This window comes from Nannospalax galili, unplaced genomic scaffold, assembly GCF_000622305.1.
Source record: "Nannospalax galili isolate Female #2095 unplaced genomic scaffold, S.galili_v1.0 scaffold853, whole genome shotgun sequence".
Lineage (NCBI taxonomy): Eukaryota > Metazoa > Chordata > Mammalia > Rodentia > Spalacidae > Nannospalax > Nannospalax galili.
The window spans coordinates 1,099,645-1,122,416 of record NW_008332825.1 but is presented as its reverse complement, the minus strand read 5'-3'; the positions used below and the strand labels follow the sequence as shown (position 1 = coordinate 1,122,416).

At 45.4% G+C, this 22,772-nt stretch overlaps 1 protein-coding gene and 1 non-coding gene across 3 annotated transcripts in view; one reads left to right on the top strand and one right to left on the bottom strand.

Annotated features, from left to right (window-relative positions):
- Hkdc1 (hexokinase domain containing 1) overlaps positions 1 to 22,261 on the top strand; it is a 62,488-nt gene extending 40,227 nt beyond the window's left edge. For both annotated transcript variants that reach the window (XM_008827811.3, XM_029560966.1), the window contains exons 11-18: positions 2,306 to 2,451; positions 2,530 to 2,649; positions 5,971 to 6,066; positions 6,227 to 6,326; positions 7,475 to 7,658; positions 9,807 to 9,962; positions 19,926 to 20,159; positions 21,398 to 22,261. In XM_008827811.3, the coding sequence (XP_008826033.1) occupies positions 2,306 to 2,451; positions 2,530 to 2,649; positions 5,971 to 6,066; positions 6,227 to 6,326; positions 7,475 to 7,658; positions 9,807 to 9,962; positions 19,926 to 20,159; positions 21,398 to 21,527 (1,166 nt within the window). In that variant the 3' untranslated portion in view covers positions 21,528 to 22,261. The remainder of the gene's footprint in view (positions 1 to 2,305; positions 2,452 to 2,529; positions 2,650 to 5,970; positions 6,067 to 6,226; positions 6,327 to 7,474; positions 7,659 to 9,806; positions 9,963 to 19,925; positions 20,160 to 21,397) is intronic.
- Positions 17,164 to 17,236, bottom strand: Trnak-cuu. The gene has a single exon. It is a non-coding gene; the product is annotated as a tRNA-Lys (tRNA).
- Positions 22,262 to 22,772: the final 511 nt, after the last annotated feature.

Genomic DNA, 22,772 nt, shown 5'->3' with positions numbered 1-22,772 from the left:
TTTTTGTCTTTTTGAGACAGGGTCTTCCTGTAGCCCCAGCTGGCCTGGACCTCACTATGTAGACCAGGCTGGCCTTGAACTCAGAGATCTAGATCCACCTGCCTCTGCCTCCCAAGTGCTGGGACTAAAGGCATGTACCACCATGTCCAGCATTTTTCTAAATTTTTAAAAGATACATTTCTTTGTTATTGTGTGTGTACTTTGGGGGGAATGCACACATGCTATGGCATGCATGTGGACATCAGAGGACAGCTTGCGGGAGTCTGTTTTCTCCTTTTATCATGTGGCTTCTGGGGACTGAACTCAGGTCATCAGGCTTGGAATTTCATGCAAAGACATTTTATAAATGGCACAAGTACAACTCAGCAGGTTAAATGAACTTCTGAGGATCATGCACCTTCAGTCTCTTAACAGCAAAGATCTTTCCAGAACCCAAATCCTTTGAATGTAGAGAAAACAGCACAGCAAAACAAACGAGCAAAAAACTGCAAACAGTGAAAGAAGCCAGCCAAGTATTCCTTCCATCTCTTCACTCCCTCTCCCCTCATTCCTCAAGGCTCCATTAAGCACTGATTATGTGTGTGTCAGCCTCGGTTCTAGGCGCAGCATTAGAGCAGAGTCACTATCCTTGTGGGTAGGGCTTAGGCTGGTAGACCTTGAAGAAGTAAATGTCCCAGGATACCAGGAAATGACAGGTGCCATGAAGAAAAACAGAGCAGAATAAGGGGCCAGAGAGATGGTTGGTGTGATGTCTGGCAAATTCAGGGAACAGGAAGACCAGTGTGGTTAGATCCAAGAGAGGGAGGCTGAAAGCAAGGAGAGAGGTTCTATGGGCCAGGCTCTGATGCTGGGTGGCAGAGGTCTTGCAACTGGGGCCTGCACAGTAGCATGCTGTATGGTTGGAGGTGGTTTTCTAGTCAGGAGCATGGGAATCAGGGAGGGGGAGCAAGAACTGGCTCATATGGGCCAGTGAGATGGCTTAGCAGGTGGAGGTGCTTGCTCTGCAAGCCTGGTAGCCTGAGTTCGAGTCCTTGGTCTCACATGGAGGTGGAGGAAGAAAACCAACTCCACAAAGTTAAGTTGTCCTCTGATTTTCATACATGAACCATGACACATGTGCCCATGCACACACATCATGTACACACACCTGCACACAGTAATAAGTAAAATTTAAAAAAACAAAAACAAAAAACAGGCCGGGTGTGGTGGCACATGCCTTTAATCCCAGCACTCAGGAGGTACAGGCAGGTGGATCTCTGTGAGTTCAAGGCCAGCCTGGTCTACACGGAGAGTTCCAGGCCAGCTGGGGTTACAGGGAGACCTTGTCTAGAAAAGATTAAAAAAAAAAACGAAAAAAACAAAAAAATAAACAAAAAACAGAATTGGAGGGATGAATAGATGACTCAGTGATTAAGAGCACTGACTGCTCTTGCAGAAGACCTGGTTCCTAGCACCCACATGGCGTCAACTGTTTGTAACTTCAATCCAGCGGATCGAGCACTCTCTTCTGGCCCCTGTGGACATTGTACACATGAGGTATATTTACATACATGCAGGCAAAACACTTATACATATTAAATAAAAATCATTTAGAAAAAAAGGGGGGCTGGAGAGATGGCTCAGTGGTTAAGAACATTGGCTGCTTTTACAGAGGACCCAGATGTAATTCCCAGCATCCACATGGCAGCTAACAACCATCTGTAACTCCAGTTCCAGGGAATCTGATGCCCATTCTGGGCTCCACAGGCATTGTATATGCATGATGCACTTACATGCATACAGGCAAAACAGTCGTGCACATGAAGTAAAAAACAAATAAATAAATAATTAAAAAAATAATTGCTTCACACTTCTGATAAAGGATTCCCCTATGCTGTTCAAACAGAATGGAAACACCATTCAGAGTCCCTTGCATTCGGGTTAACTGACCAGGATTCACCTTTGAGTGTCAGGTTCAACATGCCCTATGGCCGAAGCCCTACACTTAGAACATGGTGGCCGGGGCCCATGGGTCAGTGAGCTTTATTGCTAGTAGAACCTTGAAGACCCAGCCTCCACACCCTGTAGACATGGAAAGACAGGGTAAAGATGAAAAGCTGTTTCTCAAAAGCTCTGCAGTAGTAGAGGTGGTACCTGGGTCTCAGGGGAAATAGGGGCTAAGTGTTCTGGCCCAAGGTAGGTTCAAGGTGCCTGATGCCTCTCTGGTCCAGGACGCTAGGAACAGAAACTCTTCTTCACAGTGTTTGACATGGGTCTTTGCTCAATGTATGCTAGTGGGATGCTCCCTTCACTTTGTCTACCACAGAGAAAGGAAAGTTTCTGGCTCTGGATTTGGGAGGAACTAACTTCCGGGTCCTTCTGGTGAAGATCCGAAGTGGACGGAGGTCAGTGCGAATGTACAACAAGATCTTTGCCATCCCTCTGGAGATCATGCAGGGTACTGGTGAGGAGGTGAGTGCCAGGCCTGGGTGGGGGCCACCACACTGACCAGTGCCTGCCTTACATGAAGGCTGCTCTCTCTCTCTGCAGCTGTTCGATCATATTGTGCAGTGCATTGCTGACTTCCTGGAGTACATGGGCCTCAAGGGAGCCCAGCTACCTCTGGGCTTCACGTTCTCCTTTCCCTGTAGACAGATGAGCATCGACAAGGTGAGATGGCCCTTCTGGGGTATTTCAAGGTTCTTTTATGTCTATACTTACATTATGGTTTTATTTTATTTTTGAGTCAGGGTCTCATTTTGCCTGTGTAGCCAAGGGTCACCTTGAACGTCTGTTCCTCTGTCCTCCATCTCTGGAGTGCTGGAATTGTATACATCACCATGCCCAATACATGCAGTGCTGGGAGTTGAACCCAGGGTTCCATGCATGCTAGGCAAGCATTCTACTGACAGAGCTACATTCCCAGGCCACTGCTCACACTATTTAGGGCCTCACAGGCTCAGAGCAGTTGGGAACACATAGTGTAGAGGATTTTAACCATTTACCTGTTTTCCGTTTACCATATTCCATTTCTCCTTATTTTGGGTGTTGAAATTCACAAAAGAATTAATGGTCATTCCTTGGTATTCAAAGGGGATTGGAGGTGGGATCCACAATCCATAGCCACTCGAGTTCTATATATAGAATGGCATAGTGCCCACCTAGGCCTTACATATCCTCCTGAATACCACGAGTCACCTCTAAATCACTGAAAGTAGTGCGATATAAATGCTGTGGAGAGAGCCAGGGAGGCCGCTGTAGGGAAGATCGGTGAGGAGAGTCTACACTCAGCACACATGTAGTTTCTTTTTCTGAATATTTTCTTTAAATATTTTATTTTTATTTTCATTTTATATATATGAGTGTTCTCCCTGCATATGTTAAGTACATCATGTTGTGCAATGTCTGGGGAGGTCAGAAAAGTTATGGACCATTATTACCTGCTGTGTGGGTCCTGGGAACCAAACCTGGGTCATTTGCAAGAGCAGCCGGTGCTCTCAACTGCTGAGCCATCTCTCCAACCCCTTTCTGAATATTTCTGATCCATGGTTGGTTAGATCTGAGGAGTGGTCCCCTCAAATATGGCCTAGTATGCAGGAAAGGGGCATGACACATGCATGACCCTGGAAAGAGAAGTGAAATCATGTAAGGTGCGTTTGTGAATTTTTTTAAAGTTCTGTGCAGTTGTTTGAGGACTATTTTGTTCGGTGAAAAAATATAGCAGATCCATATTACATGACCTGGAAAGGTCTCAGCAATGCATTACTGAGCAAGAAAAACAAATGGGAGCAATTCACACAAAATGTTTATTTACTTAAAAATGCACATAAGGGACTGGAGAGAGGGCTCAGAGGTTAAAAGCTCTGACTGCTCTTGCAGAGGACCCGGGTTTGGTTCCCAGCACCCGCATGGCAGCTGACAACCATCTGTAACTCCAGTTCCAGGGGATCTGATGCCCTCTTCTGACCTCTGCGGGCATTGTATGAGATGAGTGCACTTATACACATGCAAGCAATATACTCATACACATAAAGTAAAAATAATAAAATGTTTTTTAAGTGCACATGGGCAGAGAGAGAAAAATCTGGAAAGATTCTAATTGTACTTATAGTGGAGGTTATTCTCAGATTGAGGGATGGGGAATTAATGGGGGATTTATTTTATCAGTAACATTTTAGTTAGGTTCTTTTTTCAAGACTTATGTACCTCTGTGCTATTGCTGCCATTAAAAATGGGTGGACTGTGTGGGAAGGAGTCGTGTGCAGCTGTCAGTGGTTCTGAAAGATTGATGGGCCCTGGAACTTAGTTGGGCCTCTGACCCAAAGCACTGACATTTCAGGACTCTCCTCATCTAAGGTGAAGAGGGTGACCATCTGGGAGCAAAGTCACCAATGGCTGCAGAGGAAAAAGAAAGATTATATATTATTTTTGTGTGGTTTCAGTTTATAAGAAATAGGCTTTTCAGTTTAAGCTGTGCTCTATGGATTAACCAATAAAGAGGCAAGAAGGCCCAGTGTCTTGAGGACTGTGGGGAGGACACCTGAGGCTTATTGCCTGAGGGCCTCCATGGTGTCTCACCAAGGGTTGGGTGCTGTCCATCAACTCTATGGGCCACCTGTCCTGGCCCAGCACCGCACTCCACCTGCTGTCCCCACTCCCAGCTTTCTAAACTATAGAACTGGGCTAGATGAACTCGTGTTTCAAGCTAACAGCATCCTTCTAAATGTTAAAATGCTACCTTTTCAGAATTATGAAAATTACACATTTTTATTTTAGGAAAGGTAGAAAACACAGACAAATAAGAATGTAAGACTAGCTGGGCATGGTGGCACACACCTTTAATCCCAGCACTTGGGAGGCAGAGGCAGGTGGATCTCTGTGAGTTCAAGGCCAGCCTGGTCTCCATAGTGAATCCAGGCCAGCTAGGGCTACAGGGAGACCCTGTCTCAAAAAGACCAAAAAAAAAGTAAGACTAAAAGGTGTTCATAATCTTGCACTCAGCAAGAGCCAGTCAACCCTCTTGGGATACATATGGTTCTAGATATTTTTTCCTAGCTTCAAGTGTCTGTGTACTTTTAAAAATAAAAGTGGAGCCAGGTGTGGTGGCGCATGCCTGTAGTCCCAGCACTTGGGAAGACAGAGGCAGATGGATCTCTGTGAGTTCAAGACCAGCCTGGTCTACATAGTGAGTTCTAGGACAGCTGGGGCTGCAGGGAGACCCTGTCTCAAAAAGACCGAAAAAAAAAAAGATAAATAAAAAAAATAAAAGTGGAGGGCTGGAGAGATGGCTCAACGGTTAAGAGCACTGACTGCTCTTGCAGAGGACCCAGGTTTGATTCCCAGCACCCACATGGCGGCTACGAACCGTCCTTAACTCCAGTTTCAGGGGATTCCGAAGCCCTCTTCTGATCTCCCGCGGCATCGAATGACACAGGTGCACTCACATGCATGCAGGCAATACACTCATATACATAAAATAAAAATAATAAATAAAAATTTTTTTAAAGTGCAATAATTGTCTATTTGTATTTGTTTAATAGCTTTCATTTAACAGTGTATATAAATGCAGTTATCTAACATTCACTGTTCCCTTACAGTGGCTAAGACAGTAGGTCTCCTTGATATTGGAGTGATGGTGGAGTGATGGGATGGATGCCCCTGACTTTTCACTGAGGAAAGATAATTTGACAAACCTTGTTTAACTGCCCATGAAGATATCTCAGTTTGTCATAGATTCGGTGGAAGTGGGATCATTCATGCTCCAGAGTCTGTGCAGCAGTGACAGTGACACATCTGACTCTTGAAGAACATGTGGAGCTGCTGAGAGCCCAGTGCAGTAGCCCCTGTCTGGGCCATGTTAGGCTGCAGCCGTGAAACATGATCCAAAGCACATTTGTTCTACCAGTGACCAGACTCAGTGTCTATTAGATGTTGAGCTGCTCTGTGGTCCTAGTGAACTGCTGCTGATGAAATCCCCCTGCTTTGTTCCAGGGAACACTCGTAGGGTGGACCAAAGGCTTCAAGGCTACTGACTGTGAGGGGGAGGACGTGGTGGACATGCTCAGAGAAGCTATCAAGAGGAGAAATGTAGGCTCTGGTGGGGAGGCTCAAGTTGCCCCTTGCCCCTTTCCCCTGTACCCTCTGCTCTGCCATCCTATGCCCAGGCTCTGTGGTTCAGCCCTTGGGCTACCCTGGGCTGATGTGCCCCCTGCTCCTTTTGCTTCCAGCAGAGCTGCTTCTTTTTCAGGAGTTTGACCTGGACATAGTTGCATTGGTGAATGACACGGTGGGGACCATGATGACCTGTGGCTATGAAGATCCTAAGTGTGAAATTGGCTTGATTGCAGGTAAGTAGTCAGGTATGGTCCACTGGCCTGGTCCCATCTGACCCTCTTGAGGGCTGGTGGGGGTCACTGCTCCATTGTCAGAGTCTTGTCTAGAGATGGGCGCAATGTCTCCCCCACCCCTTTACCCTCTCTTATCACCCCCCATCCACCCACTTTTTCCTTCTTCCCAACCAATAGCATTTTCAATTGATGGCCATTGTCTTGGGAGGAAGGAGACCACGGTTGGTTAAGTGGCATGGAGCTGAGGAGCTGGGCTCTAACTCTGACTCTGCTCCATACATCCCTGTTCCCTGGATTCCTCTGGCTCTCTAGGTGCATAGGAACAGGTGGGGGTAGGGGAAGTTGGAAGGAAGCTCAGATGGAGGGAGGAGTGGCCCGAGGTAATACAGGCCCTCTAGGGAAGAGTCTCTAAGAGCCTGGGGACAGGTGGAGATGAGCACAAAGGGCCTTTGCTAGTGACAGGCACAGCTGAGCAGTGACAGGACTGGGGAAGTAGTTAAGTAGTTTCAGGACTTGTCTGGGCTTCCTAAATAAGAGCAGAAGGTGGGGCAAGCAGACACAGATCCACTGAGAGGCTCAGGTCCAGTGAGGCTCCCCTTCCTCAGACTTCCACCTACTTGTGAGCTTGAGCAGGCTGAGCATTCTATCTCTTCTGAATTTCCTCGCCTGTAGGAAGGCTGGGCCAGATCCAAGAGGCCACCTTATGTGAGTGAATATAATAGGTACCTGGTCTGGACTGCTGTGTGGAGGGAGTTCTGGAGCCAGGTCATGGGGAAGGGAAAAAGAGTGGCTTCTGCACCAGATGTCCACTTATCCAAGATTAGACTATTCCTTATGGCCCCTTCCAATGCTGACAGCTAAGTCTGTGGCTCTTTGGAAGCTTTGTTTGCCTTTGGGCTGATGATGATGATGATGACAGAGAAGATGGCAGGACCATTCATTGGCTACTTACCATGTGGAGAAAACTTAGGAACATCTCCTCATCTTTTCTTCATAAGAAGTCCATAAAGCTCTTAGGGCTGGCCAGCTGAGTGGGAAGCTGAAATTCTGCCCAGCTGTAGCCCAGTCCCTGACTTAATCATGGCCCTCTGTTACCTCTCTCAGACCTAGCAGTATCTTGACTAAAGTCCCATCGCAATTCCTTCCAGGGACCGGAAGCAATGTATGCTACATGGAGGAGATGAGGAACATCGAGCTGGTGGAAGGGGATGAAGGGAAGATGTGCATCAACACAGAGTGGGGTGGATTTGGAGATAATGGCTGCATAGATGATATTTGCACTCAGTATGACAAGGAGGTGGATGAGGGATCCTTGAATCCTGGCAAGCAGAGGTGAGGAGGGAGACTGTCCAGTTCACGCCACATATTCAGAGAGTGACTCCACCAGACCAAGGGAGCAGTTCTGTGTTTGTATCATCAACATGATTTCTTTCTCTACACTTACTATACCTCTCTGTCAGATGTCAGGGAGGGATCTTACTGGAATGAAAGAACACTCTCATGATGTTTCTCACAGGCAGAAGCAAGGGGTCCCTTTTCTAATTATAAGGCACCATAAAGGCTAGTGGGGGCACTCTGGAAGTGAGTCAGAAGTTGTCCGAATGTCTGTTGGCTGGGTGCCTGAGTGCCACAGAGCAGGGGTGTGGTGATCTAGTGAATCCTCAGATGGGCTTTTACTAGGTCCAATTTCGAGGTCAAGGTCCTTAGCCTTTTAAGGTCAGTGAGCTCTGTGGGGTGGGGGAGGGGGTCCCTGGGATGGAAGGGAGAGCTTCTTCTCAGCATGATGTCACATCTTACCATGGCTTACAGACCCTCCAGTTGCCAACTATACTAAAAAGACTGAAGATAATGAATGACTTTTAAATACCTGACAGGAGATTTCCACCCATATTCTGATGCATGTTCGTGAGTGGGAGAGAAAAGGCTAGACAGAGGTACAGCTAGCATGGTAGGCCTCAGCTGTGAACCTGGGCCTTCCTCTGGAACAGGTTGGCAAACCTTTTCTGTAAAGGGCCAGGCAGTGTTTTAGATTTGATGAGTCATATGGTCTCTGTCCCAGTTAAGCTTGGTATCATAATACATAAACTAAGGGGAAACAGATTTATTATGATGGGCGGTGAGCAAGTTAGATACTGAAGAAGTTAGAACTGTGCTGAGACCTGGGCACCTTGGGGTCTGCTGAGCTGAACATTGTATAGGAAGAGGCTTGAGTGAGGACAGGATGGGGCTAATGGTCCCTACCCTGCTTTGACAGCTTTGTGACTGGAAGGCAGGTAAGGTGGAAGCCAGGTTAATCAGGGTTTGTTCCAAGAAAAAGAGACCTCAGGCTGGGGACATAGCTCAGTGGTAGAGCACTTTCCTAGCACGCATAAAGCCTTGGGTTCAATTCTCACCTCTGCTTTAAAAGAAATGGGACTTTATCTCTGAATCCTGTTTGGACATTTGAGTACTGTGGCTCTTTTCAAGGGGCAGGTTTCTGAGTTTTGTGTCTGTCCACTGGAGACACATTTCTTGACTGAGAGTTTACTGGGGCATTACTTGAATTTGCCTTGTAGTCACCATTGTTTATTTTTTTATGGTGTCCTGAACAGTTGAGGGTACAAGGCCAGAACACAGGGAGTTTTTTGTTTTGTTTTGTTTTTGAATTTTTGTCTTTTTGAGGCAGGGTCTAACTGTAGTCCCAGCTGGCCTGGAACTTACTATGTAGACCAGGCTAACCTTGATCCAAAAGCCATCTGCCTGTCTCTGCCTCCTGAGTATTGGAATTAAAGGTGTGCTCTACCACACCTGGCCAGCATGTAGGTCTTAATGGGCTCACATCTTCATTCACCTCTGCAGATAAGGGGGAGTTCAGCTCCCTAGCACTGTTAGGGACAGCATGGGATCCTGCTCATGTGTGCAGAGGGCTTCTCAATGCCAGTGTTTCCTAAGTCCTGTTCCCTTTCACTGCTCATCCCTTTAGAGCTCAGTGGAAAGGGAGAAAGGAACAGACATATTTTTTAGCACCTTCCAAGAGTTGGTACTTTAGATGTTAGCTCACAGGGGTGATTTCTAATGGGACAGATGTCTTCAAGATAGAGCTGATGACTCTGTATCTAAGGCAAAATGACAAAGCCAAACAAAAAAGCAGAGATTTCTAGAAGAACAGGTTGGCAGCACAAAACCAGGGAGTCCTGTAGTCTTTGGTGCCTTGCTTTGTTCTCTGGTTGGCAGATGAAACTCACAGTGCTGGCTTACATCACGTGGCCAGGTGTGGGAAGCTGGGGCCTGGCTCACTGTCGCTATGACTCCAAAGCCTGGCTTTCTCACACCACACTATCCTCTAAGTCAGACGTCTCTGGCTCTATTGAGGAGAGAGCCTCCCTAGGCCATTCTGAACTAGGGCCTCAGGTGCCGGTGGCATGCCTTCCACACCTAGACCTAGGTCCTTTCAGAAGCTACTTTCTGCCCTCACCACCCTTGTCCTTCTTCTCCAAACAGATACGAGAAAATGACCAGCGGGATGTACCTGGGTGAGATTGTGCGGCAGATCCTGATAGACCTGACCAAGCAGGGGCTCCTCTTCCGAGGACAGATTTCAGAGCGACTCCGGACCAGGGGCATCTTTGAAACCAAATTCCTGTCCCAGATTGAAAGGTGATGTATGATCGAATTTACTTACTCAGCTCTGGAAGGGGTGGTTGTCATCACAACATGGGTGGGCAAGTTTAAGATTTGAAAATGAAGGCAAGACAGGGAATATAGCTCAGTTAGTAGAGTTCTTGCCTAGTGTGCATGAAGCCTTGGGTTTGATCCCTGGTACCTCTATAACCAGGTGAGGTGGTGCACATGGGTAATTCTAGAACTTGGGAGGTAGGAGGATCAGAAGTCAAGGTCATCCTTGGCTACATAGTGAGTTTGAGGCCAGCCTGGTATACGTGAGACCCTGTCAAAAGAAAAGAAGAAAAGGGAAGAAAGAAAGAAGGAGAGAGGGGGGAAAAAGGAATCAAGAGAGAGAGAGAGAGAGAGAGAGAAAAGTAAGCAGGAAGGCCTGACTAGGCATGCAATTGACCCAGGATTCCTCTCTCTATTGGCATCAGATCACAGCCCAAAGGTCAACACCCTAGGTGTAGCCTCAGGTCACTAGTGTAACCTCAGGTCACTAGTGTAACCTCAGGTCACTGGTGTAGCCTCAGGTCACTGGTGTAGCCTCAGGTCACTAGTGTAACCTCAGATCACTGGTGTAGCCTCAGGTCACTGGTGTAGCCTCAGGTCACTGGTGTAGCCTCAGGTCACTGGTGTAGCCTCAGGTCACTGGTGTAGCCTCAGTTCACTGGTGTAGCCTCAGGTCACTGGTATAGCCTCAGGTCACTGGTGTAGCCTCAGGTCACTGGTGTAGCCTCAGGTCACTCAAGCCCAAAGGACTGGGTTCTCTACCCAGGATCTAAAAGGACTACACAAGAGTTAAATTAGACATAATCCTCCTTTATTTCCAAAAAGATGGCATGCCTAGGGAAAAAAATCACCCATATAACTGGGCGTGGTGGCACATGCCTTTAATCCCAGCACTCTGGAGGCAGAGGCAGGCAGATCTCTGAGATCCAGGCCAGCCTGGGCTACACTGTGAGTTCCAGGTCAGCCTGGGCTGCAGGGAGACCCTGTCTCAAAAAGACAAAAAAAGAATCACCCATATGCTTGTTACCAAATGCAAATGTTTTGGCTTTTGTGTGTTATATTCCCTTTTAAGTTCTTGAATATATGCAAACTTTTTTTGATAATTGCAGTCATTACATTTGACATTCACGTATTGTTTATTCAGTGTTTGATCATAGAAAATTTTATTTACAATTCTGTTTTATTGTTGTTTGTTATTTGAGATGGGGCCTCATGTAGTCCAGGTTGGTTTCAAAGTTGCAATGTAGGTGAGGATGGCTTGGAATTCATGATCCTCCTACCTCTGCCTCTAAGTGCTGGGGTTACAAGTGTGACTTGTACTTGCCTATCATGCCTGGCTTCTGGTTTTTATTTTACTATTTAATTAAGAGATATTTTAAACACATACAGAAGTAGAACATCAGTGAAATGAACGCTGTGTTTCTAGCATCTCTAACAAAGACTGATTCACCACCAAACCCAGTTGTCAGTACCTCCTCTTGCCTCTGCCTCAGGCTGGGTGAATTTGAAACGAAGCCCACACTTTTGGCAGTTCGTTTATAAATATTTCAAAATGTATTTCTAAAGTAGGAGCTCTTAAATAACCACAGTGCCGTTATCATTCTTTATATAGCTAATGTCACCTTGATAGCAAAATATCTTCTTAGAGTTCTTGTTTCCTAAATTGCCCAAAAAGCAAAACCAAAAGCAAAACGAATCTGTTGACTTGTTGGCATTAGTATCCAAACAGGGTCCTTCAATGACATTTGCTTGGTATATGCTTCTAAATCTCTTTTAATCTACAGTTTTTTCTTCCCTTTCTTATTTTCTTTAATGACGTAATTGTTACAGAAACTGTCCTAGTTTGTTTCTCCATTGCTGTGACAAAATACTCTGACCAATACCAACTTGGGGAGGAAAGGCTTTATTTGTCTTACATCTCCCGGGTCACAGTTCATCAGGGAGCCCAAGGCAGGAACTCAGGGAAGGAACCCGGAGGCAGAAGCTGGAGCACAGGCCATGGAGGAACACTGCTTACTGCCTTGCTCCCCTGGCCCCTGCTCAGCCTGCTTTCTTATGCAACACAGGCCCACCTGCCCAGGGATGTCACCACCCCCAGTGGGCTGGGCCCTCCCACATCACTCAACAATCAAGAAGATGCCCCATGGACATGACCACAGGCCAGTTCAATGGAGAGAATTCCCCAATTGAGGCTCCCTCTACCCAAGTGTGTCAAGTTGACACATTAAAGCTATCCAGCACAGAAACTATCATCTTATCCTACAAGTTTTCTGAGTTCCAGATTGTGCTGATTGTAGCACTTAGCACATTACTCCATCGCTTGTATTTTCTGGAAATCTTATAGTCTCCCTGGATGCTCAGTCAGATTAAGTGTTAAGTTTTGGACAGGTGGTGAACTGTCTGCCCCTGTCTCATCTATGTTCTTACGTGTCATTGGTGCCTGTGTCTGGGTCTGTTATTTCATTAATATAAACTGTTGCAACTCTAATGTTAGCATTGCACAAATTAGCTGGACCGCTTATAGAAAGAGAACTTCCTTTTATCAGCCCTTTAGTGTAATTATCATTTCAAATAGCTACATAAAAGTTAGTTGTTAGTATACTATAATTTTCTAAATTTCCCATTTAATAGGTTGTAATTTATGACTTTTTGTTATTCTGAGTATCACCATAATTATTCTTTTTGCTCACAGTTATTTGCATCTTATGAATTATTTATGTAGGAGTAGAAACATTTGAGAAAAGGAGCACTTCCTATGGTCACTTACTTCCCCTTGGACATGTTCTTTTTAAGAACATAGTTTCAGGGCTGGGGATATAGCTCAGTTGGTAGAGGGCTTGTCTAGCATTTAGGAAGCCCTGGGTTTCATTCCCAGCACGATATAAATTGGATGTGGTGGTACATGCCAATAATCCCAGCACTTGAGCAGGTCAGGCTGCAAGGGAAAGGTTCAAGGTCATCTTCAGCTACATGGCAAGTTCAAGTTCAAGGCCAGCCTGGATGTAAGAGACCCTGCCTAAAAAAAAAGCCAGGCATGGTGGCACACTCCTTTAATCCCAGTGCTTGGGGAGGCAGAGGCAGGCCTAGCAAGTTCTAGGCTGGTAAAAAAAAAAAAGAAAAGAAAAGAAAAAGAAAACAAAACAAAAAAGGAGTTCAAGGTCATCCTCAGCTACATAGTGAATTTGAGGCCAGATTTCCAGAAATATTTGCTTCCATGGGGCCGAGGAGATGGCTTAAGTGGTTAAATGGTTAAACATTTGCTCTGCAACCTTGAGGTCTGGCATTCAGATCCCCAGAAACCCATGGAAATCCTGGGTGGGTATGGCATCCTGCCTGTAATTCCATCCTCAGTAGGTGGAGACAAGGTCCCCAGAGCAAACTGGCTAGTGAGACTAGTCTAGGTTTGTCTTTCTTTGTTTGAGACAGTCTCCCTGTAGCCCCAGCTGGCCTAGAACTCACTATGTAGACCAGGCTGGTCTCAAACTCACAAAGATCCGCCTGCCTCTGCCTCCCAAGTGCTGGGATTAAAGAGTGCACCACCACACCCAGCTTAGTCTAGGTTTGAGGAGAGACCCTGCCTCAATGAATAAGGTAGAAGAGCAATATAGGATGATTCCTGATCTCAGCCTTGGGGCTTCCACATGTACGTGCAACCATATGTATGTCTACACATGAAAACATGTACATACATACGTACACATGCATACCATACACACATGAAAAAACTGGAGACAGAAATATTTGCTTTTGCTTTTGGAGGCTTTGATTTCTGTAGTTCCTTAAGCCTTCATGGAATAAGAAGAAAACCATCACGTCTAGTGCCAGCTGGGAAGTGGTAGGCGCTGTGCTGACTCTGGGCCATTTCAAGCTTGACAACCATAGTCAGTCTTAGTCAAGAGCCTGGGTCTCAGTTTCGTCCGAGTCTAAGCTTCATCCCTGCCTCTTAGCTTATTTATGCTGTATGACCTGAGGCAGGCTGCTTCACATCTCTGGACCTCTCTCTCCTGCGTTAGAAGATATAATTTAACTGTCAGACTTTCTCTGAGGATTGCGGAAGAGAATGTGCAGGAAAGAAGCCGGCAAATGTGAAGAAGCCTGGAAGGAGTTACAGGCTTTCTTTTTTTATATTTTTTAATTTATTTTTATTTTATGCCTATGTGTTGCCTGCATGTTTGTAAGTACACCCATGTGTGCAATGTTCACAAAGGTCAGAAGAGGGTATTGGATCCTCTGGAATTGGAGTTATGGATGGTTTTTAACTACCATGTGGGTCCTAGAAACTGAACTCGGTCCTCTGCAAGAGTAGCCACTGCTCTTAACCACTGAGCCATCTCTCCAGCCCCAGGCTTTCTTTTTTATAAGCTCTAAAATAACCCTTTTAAAATAATACATAAATGTTACTCATTTTAGAAATGCATTTAAAAATGCAGATAGCCAAGCGTGGTGGCACATACCTTTAATCCCAGCACTCAGGAGGCAGAGGCAGGTAGATATCTGTGAGTTTGAGGCCAACCTGGTCTATGTAGTGAGTTCCAGGCTATCTGGAGTTCCAGGGAGATCTTGTCTCAATAAACAACACAAAACACAATGAAAACAAAACAAATAAATGGGCCAACAAGATGGCTTGGCAGGGACAAACATTTGCTGCCAAGACTGACCATCTATGAGTTTTAAAAAATATTTTATTTATTATTCTTTATTTTAAGTGTATGTGTGTATTGTCTGCATGTAGGTAAATGCACCCATGTCATGCAATGCCCGGGGAGGCCAGAAGAGGCTGTTGGATCCCCTGGGACAGGAGTTACGGACAGTTGTTAGCTGCCATGTGGGTGCTGGGATTCGAACCCAGGTCTTCTGCAAGAACAACCAGTGTTCTTAACCACTGAGCCATCTCTCCAGCCCTGACCATCTATGAATTTGATCCCTGGACCCACATGATGGAAGGAGAGAACCAACTCCTGCAAGTTGTCCCATAGCCTCCACATGTGTGCTATAGCATACCTGTGCCCATATACATACATACATACATACATACATACACACAATAAATAGATAAATGCAAAAAAACTAAATCCAGATAAGGAGTCAGTGGTGGAGTGCTTATCTAGCACACCGGGGGCTCTGGGTTTGATCCCCAGCACTGCAAATAAATAAAAATTTTAAAATACAGGAGCTAGAGTGATGACTCAGCAGTTAAGAGCACTGATTGCTCTTGCAAAGAACCCAAGTTTGGTTCCTAGTAGCTGCATAATGGCTAACATCCATCCACTGAACTCAAGTTCCAGGGAATCTGATGCCCTCTTCTGGCATCCATGAGCATTGCACACATGTGATGCACTTACATACATGTGATGCACTTACATACATGTAGGTAAGATACTCTTACACATAAGATAAAAATTAATTAATTAATTAAAAAATACAAATAAGCTGGGGCTGAAGAGATGGCTCAGCTGTTAAGAGCACTGGCTCTCTTGCAGAAGACCCAGGTTCAAGTCCCAGCACCCACATGGCATCTAACAACCATCTGTAACTCCAGTTCCAGGAAATCCAATGCCCTCCTTTGTCTTCCATGGGTACTTCATGACACTGGTGCACTTATATACACAAAAAGATAACATTCATACACATAAAATAAAAATAAATCAAAAAAATTTTAACTACAAATGAGACAATAATCTATATGAAAAAAAAATCTTAAAACCTGACCAATATATGAATATCTTTCCTTCTGCTTTTTTTTTTTCTGTGCAAGGACAAATACCAAAATAAACTCACTAAAGCAAAACAAAACAAAGCACACACATCAATATACAAGACTAAACAGCACATGGTGCCTTATTACCCATTGTTTCGCTATGGCATGAACCTCATGAAAATGCATCTTCAGGGTCTGTAAAACATTCTGTAGTCTGGCTGGACTCCTGGCCACCCGCTGTCCTCTGCCTGGCCACAGTGGTTGCTTGTCAGTCATTCTTTTTTGTGTGAAAGATTTGTTTTTATTATTTTTAACCATGTATGTGTGTATGGGGTGGTAGTATGTAATGTGAATACAGGTACCCTCAGAAGCCAGAGGTGACAGATCTGCCTGGAGCTGGAGTTATATGTGGCTGTCAGCTGCCTGGCATGGGTGCTAGGAATTGAACTTGGGTCCTCTGTAAGAGCAGGAAGTGCTCTTAACCACTGAGCCATCTCTCCAGCCCCCTAGGTCATTCTTTCTTGAGGGTACTCATCTTTCCTATGGTTCACTGAAGCAAGGATGCACATTCACATGATTTAGCTTGAGGCTCACAAGTAGTAAATATCATTGGCTCACTATGAGTTAATCAGTGTCTAGACTTGAGGCTAGCTTATCCCTATTATGCCATTTCTCTGAACATGTTCATTTTTAAATTGTTTTTATTGTTTGAGAAGTTCATACATGCATATAATGTGCTTTGATCAAATTCAGCCCTCATTTCCTTCTCTCTAATAAGGGGAGGAATTCCCTTATTCCTACCACCACTGTTCCTTCCCAGTTTCATATGCTACTTTTTCTAAGCTCCCTGAGTCCACTTAGTGCTGACAGTATGTGAATGGGTGTAGGCTCATCTATTGGAGCATGGGTAGCCTCTCATCCCTGAAGAAAACCAGCTTTCCCTCTGCCAGCAGCCATCAATTGTCAATAGCTCCTCAACTAGGGATGGGATGTTGTGACCCCACCTCCTCCATCCATGCTGGGATTTTGTGTGTCTTGATTTTGTGTAGGTCTTGTGTGTGCTGTCACAGCTTGTTGGGAGCCATGCTTGACATAAGCATAGGAAAAAAGAAGTGTGCCACTTTAGGAGCTTCTGAGCTCTCTGCTTCAGCGGTCTGAGCCGGCAGGCTGTGCCTCCATGATTAATTAGGTCTTCTAGAAACTTAGTTTCGCTTCTGTCTTCGGGCACCAGAGTTGGTGATGTAATGCAGCTATGTGCTGTGTCCTTAGTTACTTTCTGTTAGTAAAATATCCTTGGTGATTCCTTGGTTACCCAAAATCTGATTCCTATATAAGATCTGTGTTCCTCACAACAAAAAGCCATTCTGTGGTTGCTCACCTGACTGTCAAAAATTAAACTTTTATAATTAAATCAAGACCTTTGTCTTGACTCTTCTCTTGTTGAAGCTCCAAGCCTGGTGGGCTTGGGGGGCGTTCTACAAATGGCGCCCAACATGGGACACGAACCCATGACCCTGAGATTAAGAGTCTCATGCTCTACCGACTGAGCTAGCTGGGCAAAATTAATAAAATGCAATTAGAAGAACACACAACCTAATACAAAGAAGCTCTATGCTGAAATGTTAAAGTTTCAGGACCCGATGTACCATCTGTATTATAATGTTATAAGAAGTGAGTAAAAATAATCATACTCCAAGAGGTAGAAGACAAGTAGTGGTTCCACACAAGAATGATCTCTGCAAGGAAAAGAGCAACCTTATATACTTACTTACAAGGTAAGTAACCAAAGTAAAATGAAACAAATTTAACAAATGGAAATGTAAATCAATAATGTGGCAACACTGTAGGCAGGGAGATATCAATTATTAATAGAGAGGTCCCTGTAAAAAAAAAGAGTGACCTTAAAACACAATATAGGTACTTAAGGTAATGTGAAACAAACGTGAAAAGAACAACTTAAAATACGCTTTTAAAGAAAATAAATTGAGTTTGAACTCAATAGCAATTGATTTATGTTAATTGATTAAACCCAACATTTATTAGAGGACCTGAAGTAGTTTTAGATTTTAAAAGAATCTCAAAGCAGGGTCCAGCAAACCTTCAAGTAAAAGGAACTAAGAGACAAAACTTAACAAAGATTACTAATAAAGGTATACAGCACACACAAGACCTACACAAGATCAAGACACACAAAATTCCAGCATGAATGGAGGAGGGGGGGTCACAACATCCCATCCCTAGTTGAGGAGCTATTGACAACTGATGGCTGCTGGCAGAGGGAAAGCTGGTTTTCTTCAGGGATGAGAGGCCCCACGTTGGGCGCCATTTGTCGACTGCCCCCCCCAAGCCCACCAGGCTTGGAGCTTCAACAAGAAAGAACCCAAGACCAAAGTCAAGACAAAGGTTTTGATTTTACTATAAAAAGTTTAATTCTTAGCAGTCAGGTGAGCAATCACAGAATGGCTTTTTGTTGTGAGGAACACAGATCTTATATAGGAATCAGATTTTGGGTAACCAAGGAATCACCAAGGATATTTTACTAACAGAAAGTAACTAAGGACGCAGCACATAGCTGCATTACATCACCAACTCAGGTGCCTGAAGACAGAAGCGAAACTAAGTTTCTAGAAGACCTAATTAATCATGGAGGCACAGCCTGCCGGCTCAGACCACTGAAGCAGAGAGCTCAGAAGCTCTTAAAGTGGCACACTTCTTTTTTCCTATGCTTATGTCAAGCATGGCTCCCGACAACAGCCGCTCTGAGTTCATGTGTCCAACTACCCTGTTGTGTCTTGAGAACAGTGTCATTATAGTCATCCACTACCTCTGGCTCTTACAGTCTTTCTGTCTCCTCTTCTGCAATGATCCTTGGGCCTTGGAAAAAGGGAGTGTGATACAGCTGTCCCACTTAGGACCGACACTCCACAGTCTCTTATTCTCTGCACACTGAGCAGTTGTGGGTCTGTGCTAAGGTTTCCCATTCTTTTTTTTTAATATTTTATTTATTTTTATTTTATGTGTATGAATGTATTGCATACACGTATATAATAAGTGCACCTGTGTTGTAGAATGCCAGCAGAGGTCAGAAAAGGGTGTCTGATCCCCTAGAACTGGAGTTATGAACAGTTCTTAGCTGCCATGTGGGTGATGGGAACTGAACCCAGGTCTTCTGTAAGAACAACCAGTGCTCTTAAATACTGAATCATTTCTCCAGGCTGGTTTCCCACTCTTCTTTAAAATTTTTTTTTTTAATTTTTAAATTTTATGTGTATGACTGTCTTGCCTGCATGTATGTAAGTGCACTCATGTCATGCAAAGCCTGCAGAGGTCAGAAGAGGGTGTCAAATTCCCTGGAACTGGAGTTATGAACAGTTGTTAGCTGCCATGTGGGTGCTGGGACCCAAACTCAGGTCCTCTGCAAGGGCAGCCAGTGCCCTAACTGCTGAGCCATCTCTCCAGACTGGTTCCCCTTCTTGAAGATGCTGTTATATCTTTGTATTCATTTAGTCACTCCATCATTGAATGTCCCCAACCCTATGCTGGCTACTGTTGAGAAGATAGCTCAACTTTCAAAAGTATATAATTAGCTGGGTATGGCAGCACACACCTGTAATCCCAGCACTTGGGAGGTAGAGGCAGGAGGATTGCCATGAGTTTGGCAGACTGAACTACATAATGATTACTAGGCCAGCCAGAGGCTGCATTACAAAAAATAAAAACCCATATACAGATAGTCAGCTAACAACCGTTTATAACTCCAGTTCCAGGGAATTTGACACCCTCTTCTGACTAGTGACTAAATGAATACAAAGTGAATCAAAAAGTTAAATAGAAGGAAATTGGCCTCCAGAATGGGAAAAAAGTACCGTGGGGGGAGGGTACTGAGTTGGTTTGAGACTTGTATATAAAAAAAGTCTGGTCTCTAGCACTCTTAACCTCAGGCTCCTCTTCTGAAAATGGGCACCTACTATATTGGGGCCTGATCCTAATATTAGTTCCTAGTGAGATGTTGGGCAGGAATATGCCTAACACGAGGGTAGTCACACTTAGCTATTTAAAGGCAATGAGACTTCCTGGGAAGCTGGACCTACTTGTGTGTCTGGCATCCTGCTCCCCTGTACCCTTGCTTGGATCATTCTCTCCTTCCTCAGGCTAAAGCATGACAGGGTGGGAAGGCTCAGGGCCCTGTCCAGCAGTTCCCAAGCCCCAGAGAGCAGCTGCTGATGTCCTGTTCTACTTGCCCACAGTGATCGGCTGGCCCTCCTGCAGGTCAGAAGGATCCTGCAGCAGCTGGGCCTGGACAGTACATGTGAAGACAGCATTGTGGTGAAGGAGGTGTGTGGGGCTGTGTCCCGGCGGGCGGCCCAGCTCTGTGGTGCAGGCATGGCTGCCATTGTGGAAAAGAAGAGAGAGGACCAGGGGCTGGAGCACCTGAAGATCACCGTGGGTGTGGATGGCACGCTGTACAAGCTGCACCCTCAGTGAGTGCCTGTGAGGGTCTTGGGGAGTGGGGCAGAGGGAAGGCATGCTCCAATCAGGGGTGGACTCATCTTCTTCCCTTCCCACTGTGCAGTGGGAAGATGCCACCCCATCCTTTGCTGGGAAGGTAATAAGCATGCTAGAGCTGGCTGCTGCTGTTAAACAGAGACAAGGGCTGGTGCCTCTGTGTCCTGGCTGTCCACACAAGGCTGGTAGTAAGCCTCTAAACCTCAGCCAGGGTCCTCATCTGTGCCAGGTCAGCAGCAATGACCTTTGCCACTTAGGTGGCATGCATACAGATTAAACAGACAGCACATAGCACACTACAGTCCCACTTGATCTCCTAGGGCGGGTCAGCATGGCACAGAGTGCTAGTCAGGGATGGGCACGCTGTCATTTTCTCAGCTCAGAGTCAGTGGACAGACAGCTTAAGAGCCCTGTCACACAACTTAGGGTTGACCCCTGGCCTGCCTTATGGAAGCCAGCTAGGGCTAGTAGTGTCTTACCCTTTTAGAGTCACAAGTCTTTTTCTGTGGAATGAGGACAAAAGAAATCATATTCATAGGTTGTTGTGAGGCTTAAGTTTAATAGTATCACTAATGGAAGCTATTGTTTTTATTCAATGTTTCCAATTTTATTTCTATGACAAGAAAATGTATTAACTAGCTTCTAAAATTCCTGTGGTGCTGACAGCTGGTTCACAGCTTCTTTCAGTTTGCTGCTTGGGGGCATATATTTGAGGGTTTGTTTTCCACAATTTTTTTAAAACTATATTTATTTTGTGTGGTGTACATGTATGTGTGTATGTATGCGTGCCATGGCACACACATGGAAGTCAGAATGGGAGTTAGTTCTCTCCTTTCCTTTCATCATGTGGAGTCTGGGGATTGAACTCAGGTCATCAGGCCTAGCAGCAAGTACCATTACCCACTGAGTCATTTTGCCAGCCCCAAATCCTCTCTCTTGAACTAAGACTTGACCAGAGGCTAGAAAGAAACCATATAATCCTTTCAAAAGCACCGACAAAGAACAAAGTCCAATGCCCGTACAGGATAAAAGCACTCAAAACTAGGACCGAGAGTATCTCCTTAACCTGGTAAGGAGGCCCTGTGAAAGCCCACAGCTAATACCACAGTTGGCTGATGATTGTGTGGAGTTTCCCTGCTTAAGGTCAGGAAGGAAACATAATCTGCTGATCCCTCATGCAAGAGCTCATGGCATTTCTCCCTCTTTGTCCCAGCTTCTCTCGAGTTCTGCAGGAGACAGTGGAAGATCTGGCCCCTCAGTGTGACGTGACATTCATGTTGTCAGAGGACGGCAGTGGGAAGGGAGCGGCTTTGATCACTGCAGTAGCCAAGAGGTTACAGTAGTCATGGAAGGAGAACTAAGGGTCCCCTGCCAGGCCTGGTGTATTGCTGATGCTGACCAGACCTTGCTCTGCGGATGAGTCAGCCAGGGACCAGCAGGCAACCTCCTGACTGATCGTCCCTTACCCATGGCCGAGGGAGAACTAACCCCAGGTTCTTGGATACTCAGCATCCTGTTACTGGCTTTCCAATGACAATGGCACCTCCATTTGACATATTTGAGCTGAAGATGGACCAACTTATGAAATCAAAGTATCTGGCCTGAGAGGTCCCTTTTCAACACATTTCCAGTTTAGGCCTGAGCTATCAGGGTTCTATGGCTTCAGGCCCTGTGGCTGCTGGACTTGGAATCTGCCCAGGGGTCTGGTGATCACATTCCTCGCTGGCAAACTGAAGCTGCCTCTGGCAGTAGGTCAGGGCCTCAGCTTGGGGATGAGTCTTTGAGAGGGAGAAAGACCATAATAAATGAGGGTACTTAATCTAACCTGTCCTTGTCGTGCTGGCTTCACGGGAGCCTTGAGAACAAGATTGGCTGAACATTCATCTCTGAATATGGGGGAGCTGATTGCCCTGGAGCCTGAGGGATCTTTCTTGCTTTGGAGGCTGTGTGAACACCTGAGGTTTCATTCTGCATGTATGTGTCTCAGAGTGAGACAACTCGAAGTGTCTGTTTCATTTTGCATGTGATATGGTTGGCGTCACCACAGTTGGTGTTGCTGCAGGCGATGTCTGTGCCAAGGAGTGTTAGGTTCATGAGATCAGGCCAGTGATAAAAGAAATTTGGTTTCCCAAGAAACTTGCCATGAGATGTTAATCTTTTTTCTGAGGGGCTCATTTGGTATCTCCATGTCTTGTCAGTAGAATAAGGGACCCATAGGGTCAGAGGTGCTAAGAATCTCCATCCAGACTTCCTGCCAACAAGTGGAAACGGATAGAACATCCGCAGTCCTTAATAGATTATTCACTTTTCATTAGAATGATCACTAGTGACTGGGCATTGACCACGTGATCCTATAGCTCTTACTCTTGAGCAGCTGTGGTCAACTGGAAGTCTTACGTCTGTGTATGTGTGTGTATTCATATATGTATGGGGTGTGCATCATACATGTGCACTTGCATGTGGGGGCCAGAGGACAACCTTGGGGGTCTTCCTCAGAAACACCACCTACCTCCTTTGACACAGCATCTCTCATTCACCTGGAACTCACAGTGAGGCAAGACTGGCCAGCGAGCCCCAGGGAGCCTCCT